Source organism: Podarcis melisellensis, assembly GCF_964234715.1.
Source record: "Podarcis melisellensis genome assembly, chromosome: 9".
Taxonomy (NCBI): domain Eukaryota; kingdom Metazoa; phylum Chordata; class Lepidosauria; order Squamata; family Lacertidae; genus Podarcis; species Podarcis melisellensis.
Genome location: NC_138541.1, coordinates 29,052,292 through 29,069,387, shown reverse-complemented (window position 1 = coordinate 29,069,387; position 17,096 = coordinate 29,052,292). Strand labels below are relative to the sequence as shown.

Here is a 17,096-nt window from a genome sequence, read left to right as displayed (position 1 = left end):
CCCACAGGTGCCCGCAATACACAGGGTCACAGATGCAAAGATGATGCTATCTGGGGTAAATGCTGAGAAAATGTAATAACAAAATACTGATAATATATGACATCCTAGCAGCACAAATGCAACCATGTGGGAAGCTGTGCGGGTTATGTGCAGAAAAAATAAATACACCTTAATTTTATTACACACACACAGAGGTCACACCTGCACTATACATTTAAAGCAGTATCATTCCACTTTAAACCGCCATGGCTTCTCACAAAGAATCCTGAAAGTTGTCAGGAAAGACCTCTAGTTCCCGCACAGAGCTACAGTTTCCAGAGTGATTAAGTGTAGCTCTGGAAATTGTAGTTCTGTATGAGGAGAGTCTCCTAATCACTCTCAGCTCCCTTTAAAAAACAACAAAACAACAGTTCCCATAGCTCTCTGGGGAAGCAAGTAGTATGATACTGCTTTAAATGTATTGTGTGGAAAGGGGCCACACACAAGTAAAAAATGACTGCAACACTGTTTTATTTCCTTCATTTTACAAATCCTAATGAAAATGGATCTTGGAAAAAACAGCTTTCCAGAGTATTTTTTAATATTTTTTTTTAAACTACCGTTACCCTTTTAAAAGAAGCTTATCCTTTACAGTTTATACCTTCAAAAATCTAGAGAAATAAGAACAGTAGAGAGAAATTTGGTTTGCTCCACTTCTTATACACATTGTACATTGTCCATGAAAATCAAGTGTATTTTATGGTTACCTGAAAATGATTTTTAAAAACCTCAAGCAACTTACTTCCAAAAAAATTATAACTCCAGCACACGTCTTTTGACTAGTATTCCTAACTTCTCTAGAAGTTTCTGAGGTAAAACATTCCTAAAATACCAAACCCCCTGCCTGCCAACACACTCCCACACTAAAATCACCACAATCACACAGTATGAAGAATGTATTGAGTCTGACATTTCTGTCAGGCTTTCACAGGAGGAAAGCTGTCAGCAAAGCACACCTGCCAGGTCAGACTTTTCAGTCCAGCTACCATGGTTGTAATTAACTGTCACACTGTTTTATTTCCTTCCTCTCACAAGTTCTGGTGAAATATGTTTTTGGCAGGACAAGGCTTTCCAGAGTGCTTATTTTCAATAAAAGCAACAATCAAGATTACCAATTGCTATTATGGGCATCTGCCAAGACAGTTTCTAAAAACCTATTTTGGCCTTTATTGTAACATAAACTCACACTTTTATGAATGACTATTTCCTCAGGTAAAGACCACAAGACTAATCAACTCTACTCAACAATAAATTCCTGATCTGTGTTTAAAGATATAACAACTCACACTTTACAAGTCATAGTATACATGTTTTGTTCCACATATGTACCAAACACACGGTACATATGAGTAATATTCCATACAGCTAGGTAAGACATACCTATAAATTGCTCCAGAAACTTGGACAAAATGTTTTCATACACAAATTATATGTTGGTGTCATTACTGATTTGGGGGCATGGGGATTTTCTTTACTGTTTTAATTGTGGTTTTATATGCTGTTATGCATTTCAGCAGTATTTTTTTTTTTACTGTAAGATTTACATACTCCTAAAACCTACATCCTGTGTACATGTAAGTAACATGCATTTAACTTCATTCACTCTAAGTACCAATAAACAAAACAAATGCATTAATGAAACAAGTGCATTAATGGTAATATGTGAGGTTGCTTAAACAGTAGCTTCATTAGGAGTGTTGACATGTTATATCCAATGAAAGTACAACCTGTCTACGTTACAGTTGCACAGTTATTCATATGTGACATTCAAAAGAATGTAGTCTGTGCACCAGTGGTTACAGTAACTGAGCTGTACAAATAATAAAATATTTACTGTTTCACAAAAAATAATTGTACATGCATAGGCAGTTTGCACCTGGTTCAGTGTAACATGTAAACAAGCCTTATAGCACGATTCTGCAAAGGGATATAAGCTTTGTATTTATAGTGCAGTGCTTATGCACAGTGAAAAAGATAACCAGTTTTAATATTCCAATATTATATTCAGCTTGCAGCAGCTGTCTTTTAGAAAGAAACTTGACAGCACTTTTCCATTTCCTTTCTTTATTTCCCCCCTTCAGCAGTTCTCCTTCTGTGCATTCCTGGAAGTTAATCAAGCTGAAAATTGTAATCAATCACGCCGACTGTAGAATCAACTGAAGTTTAATCTGGACGTACTACAGACTACAATGTGGACACAAGCTGGATTCCTCTTACAGCAGAATATTATATCAATATTTAAATACAATACCAGGGATTGCTGGTTGGAATTTTAAACAAAATCTAAAATATTTATCCAGTGCTATACCCAGCAAAAACTGGTTTCTTTCTTTCTCTCTCTCTCTCTCTCTCTCTCTCTCTCTCTCTCTCTCGGTCTAGGGAGTCATCAATGCTTCACTGGAAGAGAGGAAATACCACCTGTCTTGAGGAGGCTGTGGAGTGCCCCTTCTTAAGAAGGCCTCCATGGACCCAGAAATGTTAAATAACTATCGCCCAGTGGCTAATATCCGCTTTGGAGGCAAGCTTCATTCATGGTTGGAGGAAACTGAGAATCTGGATCTATTGTAGTGATGGCACTGAAACCAAATTGGCCACCCTGGATATGACATTTGTCAGGAGACAGAGATGGAGAGTGTGCAACCCTGGTCATTCTTCTTGACCTTTCAGCAGCTTTCTTGACCTTGGTATCCTTTTGGAGCGGCTCAAGGTGGTGGGGGCTGGGAGTGGTTCTGCTCAAACTTCCAGAAAGTAGTTAAGGGAGGCCACTGTTGGACACCACAAGCGTTTTCCTGTGATGTCCCACAGAGTTCTGTCTTGTCACCCATGCTATTTGACACCTCTATGAAGACACTGGAACCCAAGATATTGGAGCAAAGTGCCACCAATATGCAGATGACAGGCATCTCTTATTTCCATCTCAATCAGGAGAGTTGGCTAAGGTGCTAGACTGTTTGCAGGCAGTGATGGGCTGGACGTGGGCCAAGAAGCAAGCTGAATTCTGAAAAGTCAGGTGCTTATGCATTCCACATTACTGAGTCAGGGCTTAGTTTTTTGTTGTCATGCAAGGATGTGCATCTAAACTGAAGTAGAAGCCACTTTTTAATTAGTCCTTTCCACTTAAAAGTGCTTCAAGTGAAGAAAAATATATAATTACCTTACTGGATATAGAGGAAGTGTTTCATTGTAGCTGTAACGTTTGAATTTAAGTCACAAAATTGACACTTACTACATATTGTTTTCTGGTGCCGATTACTTACAGCCAAACCTGTAGATTTTACTATAGATTTTGGCCTTTGATTTTTCTTTCACCATTCAGTCACTTCATTTTGCATGACCAGATAAATGTCCATGTGCATTTAAAGTATAATCAAAAGTAGTTCCCGAAATGGCTACATTTTCGAGAGCACAGTGGTTACCTTCTGTTCACACGCATCCCCTTCTTGGCCTCAGAAAACAAACTGGTGCCTTATATAGTTCTCTTCCTTCAATAATGTACAGCAAAGCACTGACTTTTTAAAAAGGAATTTAACAGTAGTGTTCTCTCCAACCCACAATTTTTCATGCCTGAAACTGCTTATAAAAAAACAAAAAGGAACAAACATGTCTATTGCCTAAAACTCCCCACAATCCTACATGTATAAACAGCATCCTATTTCCAAAGCACGTAGATATCCCAAGTTCAGCAAACAGACTGTCTGGACTGCATTTACACAGAACCATGTTCATTCATCACCTTCAAGTTTAATTACCAAGCCATTTCCTCTTGGCAAAGTTTACCGGTCAGTGGAATTAGGTTTTACATGGTCAGGATACCAAGGAATTACCCATAATTCTCTGCAGCTGCACAATTTGTTAAGAATCTGAAGCTTTGAAAAGGAAAGGATTATTTAGGAACAAACATTCCTTCTCGCATACAGTTGTATCTGGAACATTCATGTGGACATGACCTCAATGCAGACGTCTTTTATGAAATAATGCCAAGAAAAGGCAGCTAACTAAAAGAAACCCAATATTAGTCAGAACCACAGAGAAATAGGAAAGGCATCCATTTCTTCAGTAGTACAGATTGTTCCTTATTGTATATTTGGACTGTGAATTGGCCAGTTTCATTTAATATATGCCAAATTCACCACTACTTTCAGAAGATTTATTAAATACTGTAACAAAGACTGCCAAAGTGGTTCTACGATAGTCAGCAGGAACAACCACAATGTCTCAAAACAAAACCTCTCATTTTATTTGCTCAATTCCACTTCGGAAATCAGTGACACAGCCTTCGCCATTCTTTATTATTAAACTTGGCAAATAACATACAAATCTTCTCATACATTCTTTAGTCCTCCCACCACCTTAGCAATTTCCTTCACTTTCCACCCCCACCCCCCTTAGCTGTGGTTTCACCAAATAAGAGGTAGCTACTATGATGGAGATACAATCAATTCTTACAGAAATCCCAACTTAGTCCTACCACTACCCACAGCCTCCAACAACTGTTTTAACGTTTTGTATTTTGTGGATATTCATGGCACTATCCAACTAAACAGTTCCACTACCGCAAGCACTTTTGGCTGTACAGTGGAAATTCCCCTTCCTGATCTCTCCCTATGTGGCCCCACCACCCTAAATCTGTTCCAGGTGCTTGGGATATCTCCCAGAATATATTTGGGGGGCATGCAGATGAGAGGAAGTGCTGTTGTGCAATCAAAGGTGTTTGTGCTAGTAGAAATCGTTCTGCCCGGACGCTGAGGTCCAGAGCCGAGGGCCTTCTGGCGGTTCCCTCATTGCGAGAAGCGAAGCTACAGGGAACCAGGCAGAGGGCCTTCTTGGTAGTGGGGCCCACCCTGTGGAATGCCCTCCCATCAGATGTCAAAGAGATAAACAACTACCTGATATTCAGAAGACATCTTAAGGCAGCCCTGTTCAAGGAAGTTTTTAATGTATGGCATATTAGTGTATTTTTGGTCTTTGTGGAAGCCGCCCAGAGTGGCTGGGGAAACCCAGCCAGATGGGCGGGATACAAATAATAATAATAATAATAATAATAATAATAATAATAATAGAAATGTTTAGCAGGATACTGCTCTGTTATGCACTGTGTTATACACTATGTTGTTTATGTTAGTATACTGAAATCGTCCCATGGCCTTAGGACAAAGGGTGGCATACATTAAATTAACAAACAAAACGAGCACTTCAGGGGTGCATGGGGTTACTTTAGGGTCAGGTAACAATCTTCTACAGAAGTGCAAATAAGGGCCAAGCCAGTAGCAGTATTATGCTGTATGCCTATCTTTTTATTCTGTTTCAATTGTACATGACGTGTATGTAGCTGCTTCTTGATTTACATTTTTCTGCCCTGTATATCTGCAAAGGCAGCTGATATACAAATGCTATTCTGCACACAAAAGCCACCTGCAGTATCTTTCATTCCAATATTTTTACACAAACACTGCCAATTAATAGGGTAAATTATAACCAGAAGTAGTTATCTGTAGGGAAAGGGCACAGGGCGTTTAACGACAGCAATATGTTCTGTAGAAAAAGCACAGGGGGACTAGGGAGACAATATCAACAGGTGTTTCCTTGAAAACCTCAGTCTGGTTATAGAAGAGGAAATGGATCTCTGGAGCCTGCAAATCGTTAGCATCTCTAATGCATTTGCAAATTCCTACTGTGGAAAATCAGCCTGTAAAAACAGGTCATTTCCAATAAGTGCCTTGTCTGGTTTCCTACACCATTTAATTCCAGATGAATTTTATGAGAACTATGTTACATATTTTACCTCCCATATGGTTCACATTTGACAATAAAATATTTGTGTCCTGCTCTGCTCTTTTCTATGCTCCAAAAAGCAGATGTCTTCAATGGAACACTGAAGGTCACATCTCCTATCTCTAATGGACAGGCCAAGGCTGTGTTTTCTCCTTCTCCATCTATCTCCAGATAAGATGATGGTTTGCGAAGTGCACCTAGCTAGAATGGGAACATTGTAAATTAAGGCTCCAGTGAACATACTGGGCAAAACTGGCCATTTTCATTTTTTTCTTGTAACAGCCTTTTCATCACATTGCACAGCTTCAAAATCTTTATTAGAAATATGTATTTGGCATGTTTATTCCTGTTTGTAATTTCTTTAATAATTAGTTTAGACATGTTTAATAGTGCCCTGGAGAAAGGCTAAAAGTTTATATAAGTGTCATAATAAAAAAGGGCAGGAAACGAATATAGCAACATATAACGAGACACCACAGTCAGATTGCATCAAAGGGCAGAAATTACAGCAACTGGCTAGTGTTCTGTTTCAGTTCTATGTTCACGTCAGATCTGACAATTTAGCTCTAAAACTTTGCTACTGCTAACGCAAGAGACTACTGTTCTGGTAACTCTACATCCCTGTCACACAAGCAAATTACAGCTGGAGATGTACAAAACAGAAGCTCTTATTTTCGTTGGGTGAAATCCAACATTAGTCATATTCAGAGCACATTGACTTAGTAACTTAAGTCCATTGATTTCATTGGGTATACTTTGTGTGACCTAGTTGGATATCACATTATCATCACCATCATCATCATTATCAAATGGTTCTGGAAATGCCATTCCTTTACTTTAAACAGGGGTATTGAGCATAGTATTCTTCAGATGCTGTGGACTCCTACTTCCATTAGCCACACCAAGCCAGCATGTCCAATGGATGGAAGTGACTGGCATGTTAAAACATTACATCACTACATCACGAGGCACTATGACAGACAGGCCCTGGGTCTGCCTCCTGGTGACCCAACAACCAGTGAAAAGTGGTGAGACCAACAACCAATCAGGAGAGAATGTGTGGAATTTAAGTTAGACCCTAGCAGTTTAACAGTCAGAGACAGACTTTTGATCTGGGTGGGCAAATGGGGTCTCTGCCTATTTGAGTGGGCTCAGATAGTGATTATCCATAGGCTCTCACTTAGATACGAGGATTGTCTATGGGCAGACTATGCTGGACTATCTGAGAGGGGTTAGCTAGGGAACTTGGCTTTGATTCCCTATGGGGAAGTTAAATCCTAGAAGGGGCTGGGTGGGTGTTGCTGCTTGGGACACTGATATCCCTGCTAGGTGTGAAAAGTCTACCTGAGACTTGGTTTCACAAAGAGCATTGTTTAAAAGTTTCTCTGTAAACAGTGTCTTTAACAAACTTTTGTGCCTCATGCGTGAAACCATCAAGCGTTAAATACTCGTAGAGTGTAATTAAATAAACATACAGTTTGGGATTCTGTTTTATGGCCATTTCCTATTCTAATGAAAGTGCAAGGCAACATCAAACATAGCTTGCAGGGCAGCAGCTGAAGAAGGAGCAAAAAGGGTTTTCTTGTGTGTGTGTTTCTTTGTGGCTGATTAGCTGCTCTCCCTGTGCAAAGGTCAGAGGGGGCAGGGTTTCTGTTGAGGCAGGTGATTAGCTGTGGGAGGGGCGGCGCGCGCAGTTTGATCCATCTTTTAGATTTAGGGGAGCTAGTCTCAAACGTTTGTTGGGGGAGACCTAGGTTTTTTGGGGGGGGAGTTATTTGTCCTGTCTTCATGCTTTTTATGATGGAGGACCGCTGTAGCCACCCCCAACGACACGTTCTCAAGATGGAGGGTGAGGGAACAGCTGCAGTCGCCTGCGGTTCCTGCGCAATGTTTGCCATCTTGCCAAAGGTTGCAGGCAGCTTTACCTGCAGCAATTGCATGTTGATTGCCCTCTTAGAAGACAAAGTCCAGCAACTGGAGGAACGTGTAGCTACGCTCCAAAGAATTAGAGAGCTGGAGCTCTTCTTGGAAGCAACAGAGCACACCGTCTCAACCAAGGAGGAGACAGGGGACAGGGGACTCCCCTGAGGAGGAGGCTAGTTCACCAACACAGGAGCCAGATATATGGAGAAACGTGACTCAAAGAAGTAGGAGGCCCAGGGTTCGTTCTGATTGTTTAGAAATACACAATCACTTTGAGGTCCTCTCCCCTAGCATGGAAGACGAAGAGCAGACTCCATTTGAGGATCTCTCCCTCATTACAGTCGTTCAGGTATATGAAGACGAGCAGCAAAGTCAGTCCTCAGGGAATGTGCAGGTGACCTTGGAACGGACAGCTCACGGAAGACCCCCGACCAAACCTAAGAGGAGGCATGTAGTGGTGATAGGGGAATCCCTACTGAGGGGAACAGAAGCAGTGATCTGTGGGCCTGACAAGATGTCTTGGGAAGTGTGCTGTCTCCCCGGGGCTAAGATCCAAGATGTAACTGAACGACTGCAAGGAATCATAAAACCCACTGACAAATACCCCTTCCTCTTGGTTCATGTGGGAACCAATGACGCTGCAAGCAATAGCCTCCAGAAGATCAAAAGAGACTACGAGGCTCTGGGCAGGAAATTGAAGCAATTAAATGCACAAATTGTCATCTCATCTGTCCCAGTTGAACGACGTGGCCCAGGGAGAGAGGGAAAAATAGTGGAAGTGAACAGCTGGCTTCGCAAATGGTGTAAACAGGAATGGTTTGGATTCTTAGATCACGGACTGCATTTTCTTGAAGATGGACTTCTGGCAAGTGATGGGTTGCACCTCACAACGGTTGGGAGGAATGTTTTTGCCAAAAATCTCAGAAACCTCATCAGGAGGGCTTTAAACTGACTAATGTGGGGGAGCGAGATGTGCTCCTGAAGGTAGGAGTCTATCAATTGATGAAGATGATCATCCAAATGTCATAGACCAAATGGAGCAAACAGCACACAGACCTAGTGGTGGGAGGAAAAAATCCTTAAATAAGAGACATGGGGGAATGATTAATGGACTTCAATGTCTGTACACTAATGAGCAAAGCATGGGAAATAAACAAGATGAGCTTGAGCTCTTGGTACAGCAAACTAAATATGACATAATAGGCATCACTGAAACCTGGTGGGATAAGTCCCACGATTGGAATGTAATAATGGAGGGATACAATCTATTTCAGAGAAACAGACCAGACAAGAAAGGAGGAGGAGTGGCGTTATATGTCAGGGATGTGTATACCTGTGAAGAGATCCAAGATTTAGAACCTCAAAGCCAAAGTGAGAGCATTTGGGTCAAAATTAAGGGAGAGAAGAATAACAGTGACCTCATTGTGGGAGTTTACTATAGATCCCCAAGCCAAATGGAGAACATAGATTATGCTTTCCTGGAACAGATGGCCAAGCATGCAAAAGGAAGGGAGATAGTAGTAATGGGGGACTTCAATTACCCGGATATTTGTTGGATGTCAAACTCAGCTAAGAGCATAAGGTCAGATTCCTCACTGGCCTTGCAGACAACTTCAAGTGGGAGAAGCAACAAGAGGAACAGCCATTTTAGATCTGGTCCTAACCAATGTTGATGACCTGGTTAGTGGGGTAGAAGTGGAAGAATCATTAGGCGCGAGTGATCATGCTCTTCTGAAGTTTACTATACAGCGGAAAGGAGCAGCCAAGCATACTAGGACTCAATTTCTTGACTTTAAGAAAGCCGACTTCATAAAACTTAGGGAAATGCTGGGTGAGATCCCATGGACAGTAATACTAAAAGGAAAGGGAGTTCATGATGGCTGGGAGTTTGTTAAGAGGGAGATAGTAAAAGCACAACTTCAGGCAATACCAATGAGACGGAAACATGGAAGGTGCCTAAAGAAGCCAGGGTGGCTATCTAAAGAACTTTTAACTGAGTTAAGATTAAAAAAGGATGTGTACAAAAAATGGAAAAGGGGGGAAACCACCAAAGAGGAATTCAAACAAATAGCCAGCACGTGTAGACACAAAGTCAGAAAAGCTAAAGCACAGAATGAACTCAGGCTTGCTAGAGAGGTTAAAAGCAACAAAAAAGGCTTTTATGGGTATGTTCGTAGCAAAACGAAGAACAAAGAAACAGTGGGATCACTCAGAGGAGAAGATGGTGAAATGCAAACAGGGGACACAGAAAGGGCTGAACTCCTCAATGCCTTCTTTGCCTCAGTCTTCTCCGATAAAGAAAACAATGCCCAACCTGAAGAATTTGGAGCAAATGATTCAGCAGAGGAAACACAGCCCAGAATAACTAAGGAGATAGTACAAGAATACTTGGCTAGTTTAGATGTATTCAAGTCTCCAGGGCCAGATGAACTGCATCCAAGAGTATTAAAAGAACTGGCAGATGTGATCTCAGAACCACTGGCAGTCATCTTTGAGAATTCCTGGAGAACAGGTGAAGTCCCGGCAGACTGGAGGAGGGCAAATGTTGTCCCTATTTTCAAAAAGGGGAAAAGAGAGGACCCAAATAATTACCGCCCAGTCAGTCTGACATCAATACCAGGGAAGATTCTGGAGCAGATCATTAAGCAAACAGTCTGTGAGCACCTAGAACGGAATGCTGTGATCACCAATAGTCAGCATGGATTTCTGAAAAATAAGTCATGTCAGACTAACCTGATCTCGTTTTTTGACAGAATTACAACCCTGGTAGATGAAGGGAACGCAGTGGATGTAGCCTACCTTGATTTCAGCAAGGCATTTGACAAGGTGCCCCATGATATTCTTGTAAAGAAGCTGGTAAAATGCGATCTTGACTATGCTACCACTCAGTGGATTTGTAACTGGCTGACTGACCGAACCCAAAGGGTGCTCATCAATGGTTCCTCTTCATCCTGGAGAAGAGTGACTAGTGGGGTACCACAGGGTTCTGTTTTGGGCCCAGTCTTATTCAACATCTTTATCAACGACTTGGATGATGGACTCAAGGGCATCCTGATCAAATTTGCAGATGACACCAAACTGGGAGGGGTGGCTAACACCCCAGAGGACAGGATCACACTTCAAAACGACCTTGACAGATTAGAGAACTGGGCCAAAACAAACAAGATGAATTTTAACATGTAAAGTATTGCACTTTGGCAAAAAAAATGAGAGGCACAAATACAAGATGGGTGACACCTGGCTTGAGAGCAGTACATGTGAAAAGGATCTAGGAGTCTTGGTTGACCACAAACTTGACATGAGCCAACAGTGTGATGCGGCAGCTAAAAAAGCCAATGCAATTCTGGGCTGCATCAATAGGAGTATAGCATCTAGATCAAGGGAAGTAATAGTGCCACTGTATTCTGCTCTGGTCAGACCTCACCTGGAGTACTGTGTCCAGTTCTGGGCACCACAGTTCAAGAAGGACACTGACAAACTGGAACGTGTCCAGAGGAGGGCAACCAAAATGGTCAAAGGCCTGGAAACGATGCCTTACGAGGAACGGCTAAGGGAGCTGGGCATGTTTAGCCTGGAGAAGAGGAGGTTAAGGGGTGATATGATAGCCATGTTCAAATATATAAAAGGATGTCACATAGAGGAGGGAGAAAGGTTGTTTTCTGCTGCTCCAGAGAAGCGGACACGGAGCAATGGTTCCAAACTACAAGAAAGAAGATTCCACCTAAACATTAGGAAGAACTTCCTGACAGTAAGAGCTGTTCGACAGTGGAATTTGCTGCCAAGGAGTGTGGTGGAGTCTCCTTCTTTGGAGGTCTTTAAGCAGAGGCTTGACAACCATATGTCAGGAGTGCTCTGATGGTGTTTCCTGCTTGGCAGTGGGTTGGACTCGATGGCCCTTGTGGTCTCTTCCAACTCTATGATTCTATGATCCTCATGACGTGCTCTGACTCCAAGCCGAAGATCTTGAAAATCACATTTCCATTCCCAGCACATGCACATGCACACTTGCATGCCTGCATGTAATGCATGATCAAGGATATATGCTTGGTTACAATGGAGCGAAAGTATGGGTAGCCTTCACCTGTGACATTTGCCTAATCCAATTTCCCCCACAGATGCTATTACCGCAATGGAAGGCAGTCAGGGAAACAGTCTTCCCCTGTGGAGTTAACAGTCATTTCATGGGGGAATTTCAATCAAAAAAAGAACACCAGGGTGGTAGGGAGGCAGGGGTGGGGGTGGTCTCCCCCAGCACCACTGTTACAATAAAAATCAATAAAATTAGGATCCTTCTCTTGGCAGTCTTTAAAAGCAGGGGAGTTTTAAAATGTTTACTGAAAAGAAAAAAGTCACTTATTTGAATTACTGCTAGGTCCTGCAGAACACTTATATCCCTAATAAAATGAACCAACCAATTTCCATCTAAATATGCAAGGGAAACAGATACAAAAGTCAACTTCTTGTTCATGTGAAAGTACAAAGCAGTAACAGATCCAGAACCTTGTAGGTAATTTTTCTTACCTCCCCCTTTCTACTGCCAGGGCATCTATTTCATCGAAGAACAATATTGAGGGTGAAACAGCTCTGGCTTTCCTAAAGATCTGACAAAACAAAAACAAAATAATTGCCAGATTGTCCAAAGAAGTTGCATAATCACAAATAAAGTTGTTATCCTTGGTTTGCCTCTGATATCCAGGATAGGTTGCAATATCAAGATAAACCATAATGACACAACTTTGCATCATCTAGAACGTCCAACTGATGGACTGCGCTTTTGTAGACTGTGGAGTTAACCATTTAAAATAATATTACTTGCATCCCTCCAATTTTTCTCTAAACAGCAACAAAAAAAATTGTGCAAATATACTTTAACTGAACATATACTAAATATATCTGGGAATTACTATTTTAAATGTCTTTTAACTTTTTAATACTATCAGTTGGCAAAACCTGTTAAGAATTAGCCAAAGGATATTCCAGGCTCACCTGGTAAAAACAAAATAGTTACCAGCTGCTACAGCATTAACAGGATAATTCCTATCATTTTAAAATTGTCAAACAAAAGCTAAGCTATTGAAATATTTCTCCTTTCCATGAATGCAACTCGTTGAACACAAAATATTGAATTCCATTCTACCAAAACAGCACATCAGCAGCATTAGAATAAATGAATTATTAGGGCAGGATTCACCTAATGATCCCCATCAGCGGAAGCCGTTCCACTTGTGCAATGGAGCTTTTTCCCCTTTCCTCACCTCTGTATTGGCTCAGGAAAGTCATGAGAACCCTCAAGATAGCACATGAGGGGGGCAGGAGGATTTTTCTATCTGGCAAGCTGATCTGCTTATGCAGACGTAACATTCGTAAAAGTGCAATGTTGAATTCTACCCTTAGTATTGATTATTGCTTACAAAATCCTTTTGTTGCCAAATAATAATTTTGACTATACAGTCTGCAGATATCAGCTTTAATTAAACAAGCAGAGTATACAAACATTATGTATGTACACTCTAAGTAATATATTGTAGATATGATATATAATGTACTAAAAATATTTAATGGGAGCAGCATAATCAAGGCAATGATTACAACAGCATTCCCCCCCCCCCATCCAGCTTGAAGAATCACTGTGGTCACAGCTGGCAGCTGCTGTCACTATCTGCCTCCTTTCTCCAGGCATGTGGCCCCAGTGGTAGCTTGGCCTCTCATATATAGAGGTGAAAGCCCTGATTGATGTAGGCCATTCTGCAAATTACATCTTTCAACTCTACAATACCCTCCTGTGAAATGACATTGTTGCTGTTAAGAAAAAGAAGACTGTAAAAAACACCTTTCAAATTACAAGTCCTGGTCACAGTAAACACACGAGTTAATTTAACCGAAACCAGTGTTTCCCTATTCCCATTGTGTAAGGCACCATGTTGCCTCACATCATTTCCTCAAACTTACCTGACGGCAGCCAGGTCTCACTCTGGAGTCTTCAGCGCTTTAGTAACATCCTGGGCACAATACTCCATTGGAGGCAATATCCTAATAAATTAATCTAGAAGCGAATAGATCACATAGATCTATTGTGCCAAGATCTATTGTGATCACATAGATCTATGTGCCAAGATCTATCTTGGCACATAGATCATTGTGCCAAGGATAGTGCTATGAAAGTGCCAAAGGTCTTCAGTGAACCCACAGCAAAACCATCCTGCTGCAGGCCCCTAGTAAGTTTGGATGGGGGGGCCGGAAGGGCCAGAGATATCAGATTGAGCTTCCAAGAACACCCTCCACTCTTAGCAAATACATACACAAGCTGACTTCATCGTATCAACATATGGCAGTAAGCAGTGAAGACTGCTATAATTCAGAACCCGTGAAAACTAGTTACTGCAAAGCAATGACTGCATGATGCAACAAAAAAACTGACTATAATGTAGCAAAACAGACAATAAATTGTGTTATAAATCCCTGTACATGTGCACTTAATATTCCAGTTAAATTAATAACACCTTACCTCTCTGACTGCACGTTCAGATTCTCCAACGTATTTGTTCATCAGTTCAGGGCCCTGCATGAAAAGAGTCACATACATTTACCTTATGCCATACACAGCTTTAAAGAAATCTGTCATATCACATAGAATTCTACCTTGAAGAACTTTTGAATACTTAATCAGAGATAAACCCTATAATACAGGATCTTCCAAGGATACCCTGCTAGATGTTCCATGATTAGCAAGGGCGCTAACTTCTGGGTTGCGTGGCGCCACACACAAGCCCCCTCAATCCTGATGACTAGTGATTGCCACTTGCGTGACCACATGGAAGCGGGTCTTCTCAGTGACAGCACCTACCACCTGGAATGCCCCTACCTTCAGTAAATTAATGAGGCAGAGACAGTAATGACCTTCCTTTTTTTTAAAAAAAAAATCATTTTTATTTGAATTTACAAATATAAATTTATAAGCATACCAAATACACAGCCATATAAAGAGATTACTCTGAATCTCAAGACTCTGAGATTCACACAGTAATGACCTCCCAATGCCTCTGAAAAATATATGCGTTTACCCCAGCTTTCCTGGACTCTGACTCTTAATTTTTAATTTTCCTGTTTTGTGCAAGGCTGCTTTATTGTGAAATGCAGTTGCGTTTTGTTTTTATCAAGTTATCAGGAGACTTTATTAAAATGTTGTTGTATTTTTATGTAAACCGCTAAGAGATTACCGTATTTTGTGCTCTATAAGACTCACTTTTTCCCCTCCTAAAAAGTAAGGGGAAATGTGTGTGTGTCTTATGGAGCGAATGCAGGCTGCACAGCTATCCCAGAAGCCAGAACAGCAAGAGGGATTGCTGCTTTCGCTGCGCAGCGATCTCTCTTGCTGTTCTGGCTTCTGAGATTCAGAATATTTTTTTTCTTGTTTTCCTCCTTCAAAAACTAGGTGCGTCTTATAGAGCGAAAAATACGGTATATTAAGTAGTGCAACATTTGAAACAGATCCTTGTGATTGTGGAAGTAAAGAATGAAACACCAACCCAGGTCTGCATTTTTGGTGCAGCTCACTGGATAGCTAAAGCTACATGCCCTGTTCCTGTCCTCTTGCACTCTGCTTAATAAATGAGTTGGCAGCATGGAGCTCAATATGTGCTAAATTTTTAAGTCTATTACTCAATCAGCACAGATCACAGAGTGACATTTCATACTTCTGCTTACTAAACAATAGCTAAAGGAGGATCTGCCAAAAAACCTGATTGGAACATTAACCAGTGTTCTTCTGGGGATTCAGTGATGGTTGCTCATGAAGCAGAGCAGCGAGGTTTCCAAGCCTCATTAATCTATTTTAACTGCTGCGGCCAGGAGGAAGGAGAAAAACGGCGGAGGAAATTTTAACTGGAAAATATTTTGACGTACTTGACCCAGATGAAAAACCAAACTTAAGCACATGTCAAGGGCAGAGAGCCACGGAACGGAATCCGAAGAGGGATACAGGACATTAGAAAATGCCAAGATGAAGTCAGAACTCTGACAACATTGTATATTTTTGTAATCATTGCTAATCAGGAAAAAAAGAGAAGCTAACACTGAAAGGATCTTATTTAAAACAGAAAATAAGGCACCGAGAACATTTTCTACCAAAAAACCTTCCACCGCAATTGGACACATTTACTAAATACAAATAATACGTTGGAGTCGCTGACTTTCTCCTGCCTGCATAAATGTTGTTCTTGCTCTTTTGAGGCACTACAAGTTTTGCCAGCTAGTTTCTAAAGTATTCTTAAAATCCAGAGAGTGCTAGATCTGTTGGCACTCCTGTACATTTAGAACATCAGAAAGGCCTAATTATTTAACACTTCTCTTTTATGGATTGATAGCCTGAGGTCAAGCAACACATTACACACAGTTTTCATATCTTGTAACTTGTTTTTAAACAAAAGCAGTTTGGCAGTGGGTGTTCTTGTATGGAGAAACAGCAAAGGAGTGCTCTAACCTTCTTCCTGTGTACTGTTTTTCCACTCCAACTCCCTGCCTCCCAACCAACTGCCAAGGTTTCCAATTATGTTTACACCCCATATGCACCTGGAATCCTATCACAGGAGGAAAAACAGGGGGAATTCCAGCAGGAAAATAGTAGAGACAGGAAAGGGTTAAGGGTCCTCCCCACTTCTCTGCACAAAAACACTTGCTTCTGTTTATAAAAACTGGCAATTAAGGGGTTGTTACTCAGATGTAACGGGACGCAGGTGGCACTGTGGGTTAAAGCCTCAGTGCCTAGGACTTGCCGATCGAAAGGTCGGCAGTTCGAATCCCTGCGGCGGGGTGCGCTCCCGCTGCTCGGTCCCAGCGCCTGCCAACCTAGCAGTTCGAAAGCACCTCCGGGTGCAAGTAGATAAATAGGGACCGCTTACCAGCGGGAAGGTAAACGGCGTTTCCGTGTGCGGCTCTGGCTCGCCAGAGCAGCGATGTCACGCTGGCCATGTGACCCGGAAGTGTCTCCGGACAGCGCTGGCCCCTGGCCTCTTAAGTGAGATGGGCGCACAACCCCAGAGTCTGTCAAGACTGGCCCGTACGGGCAGGGGTACCTTTACCTTTACCTTTTTACTCAGATTTGCATGTAGCCTAGTATAACCCATGAGTGGAAATTATTAATCCCATCTAAGAACACAAGAGCTCTGCTGGTTCAGACCGAAGCCATAGCTAGTCCAGCATCTTGTCCTCACAGTGGACAACCAGAAGTCTACATGAGGTCATGAGCACAACAGAACTCTGAACCACTCCTGTTCCCCAGCAACTGGAGGGCAGCCATTGATAGCCTCAACCTCCATGAATCTGTATAACCCCCCTTTAAAGCCACCCACCCATGTGGGCTGCCA

At 41.7% G+C, this 17,096-nt stretch overlaps 1 protein-coding gene across 2 annotated transcripts in view; it reads right to left on the bottom strand.

Moving 5' to 3' along the window:
* The window catches only part of AFG2A (AFG2 AAA ATPase homolog A), a 158,716-nt gene that overhangs the window by 115,872 nt on the left and 25,748 nt on the right, over positions 1 to 17,096 (bottom strand). For both annotated transcript variants that reach the window (XM_081926425.1, XM_081926426.1), the window contains exons 12-13: positions 14,240 to 14,293; positions 12,256 to 12,335 (exon numbers count right to left, since the gene is read on the bottom strand). In XM_081926425.1, coding sequence (XP_081782551.1) covers positions 12,256 to 12,335; positions 14,240 to 14,293 — 134 coding nt within the window. The remainder of the gene's footprint in view (positions 1 to 12,255; positions 12,336 to 14,239; positions 14,294 to 17,096) is intronic.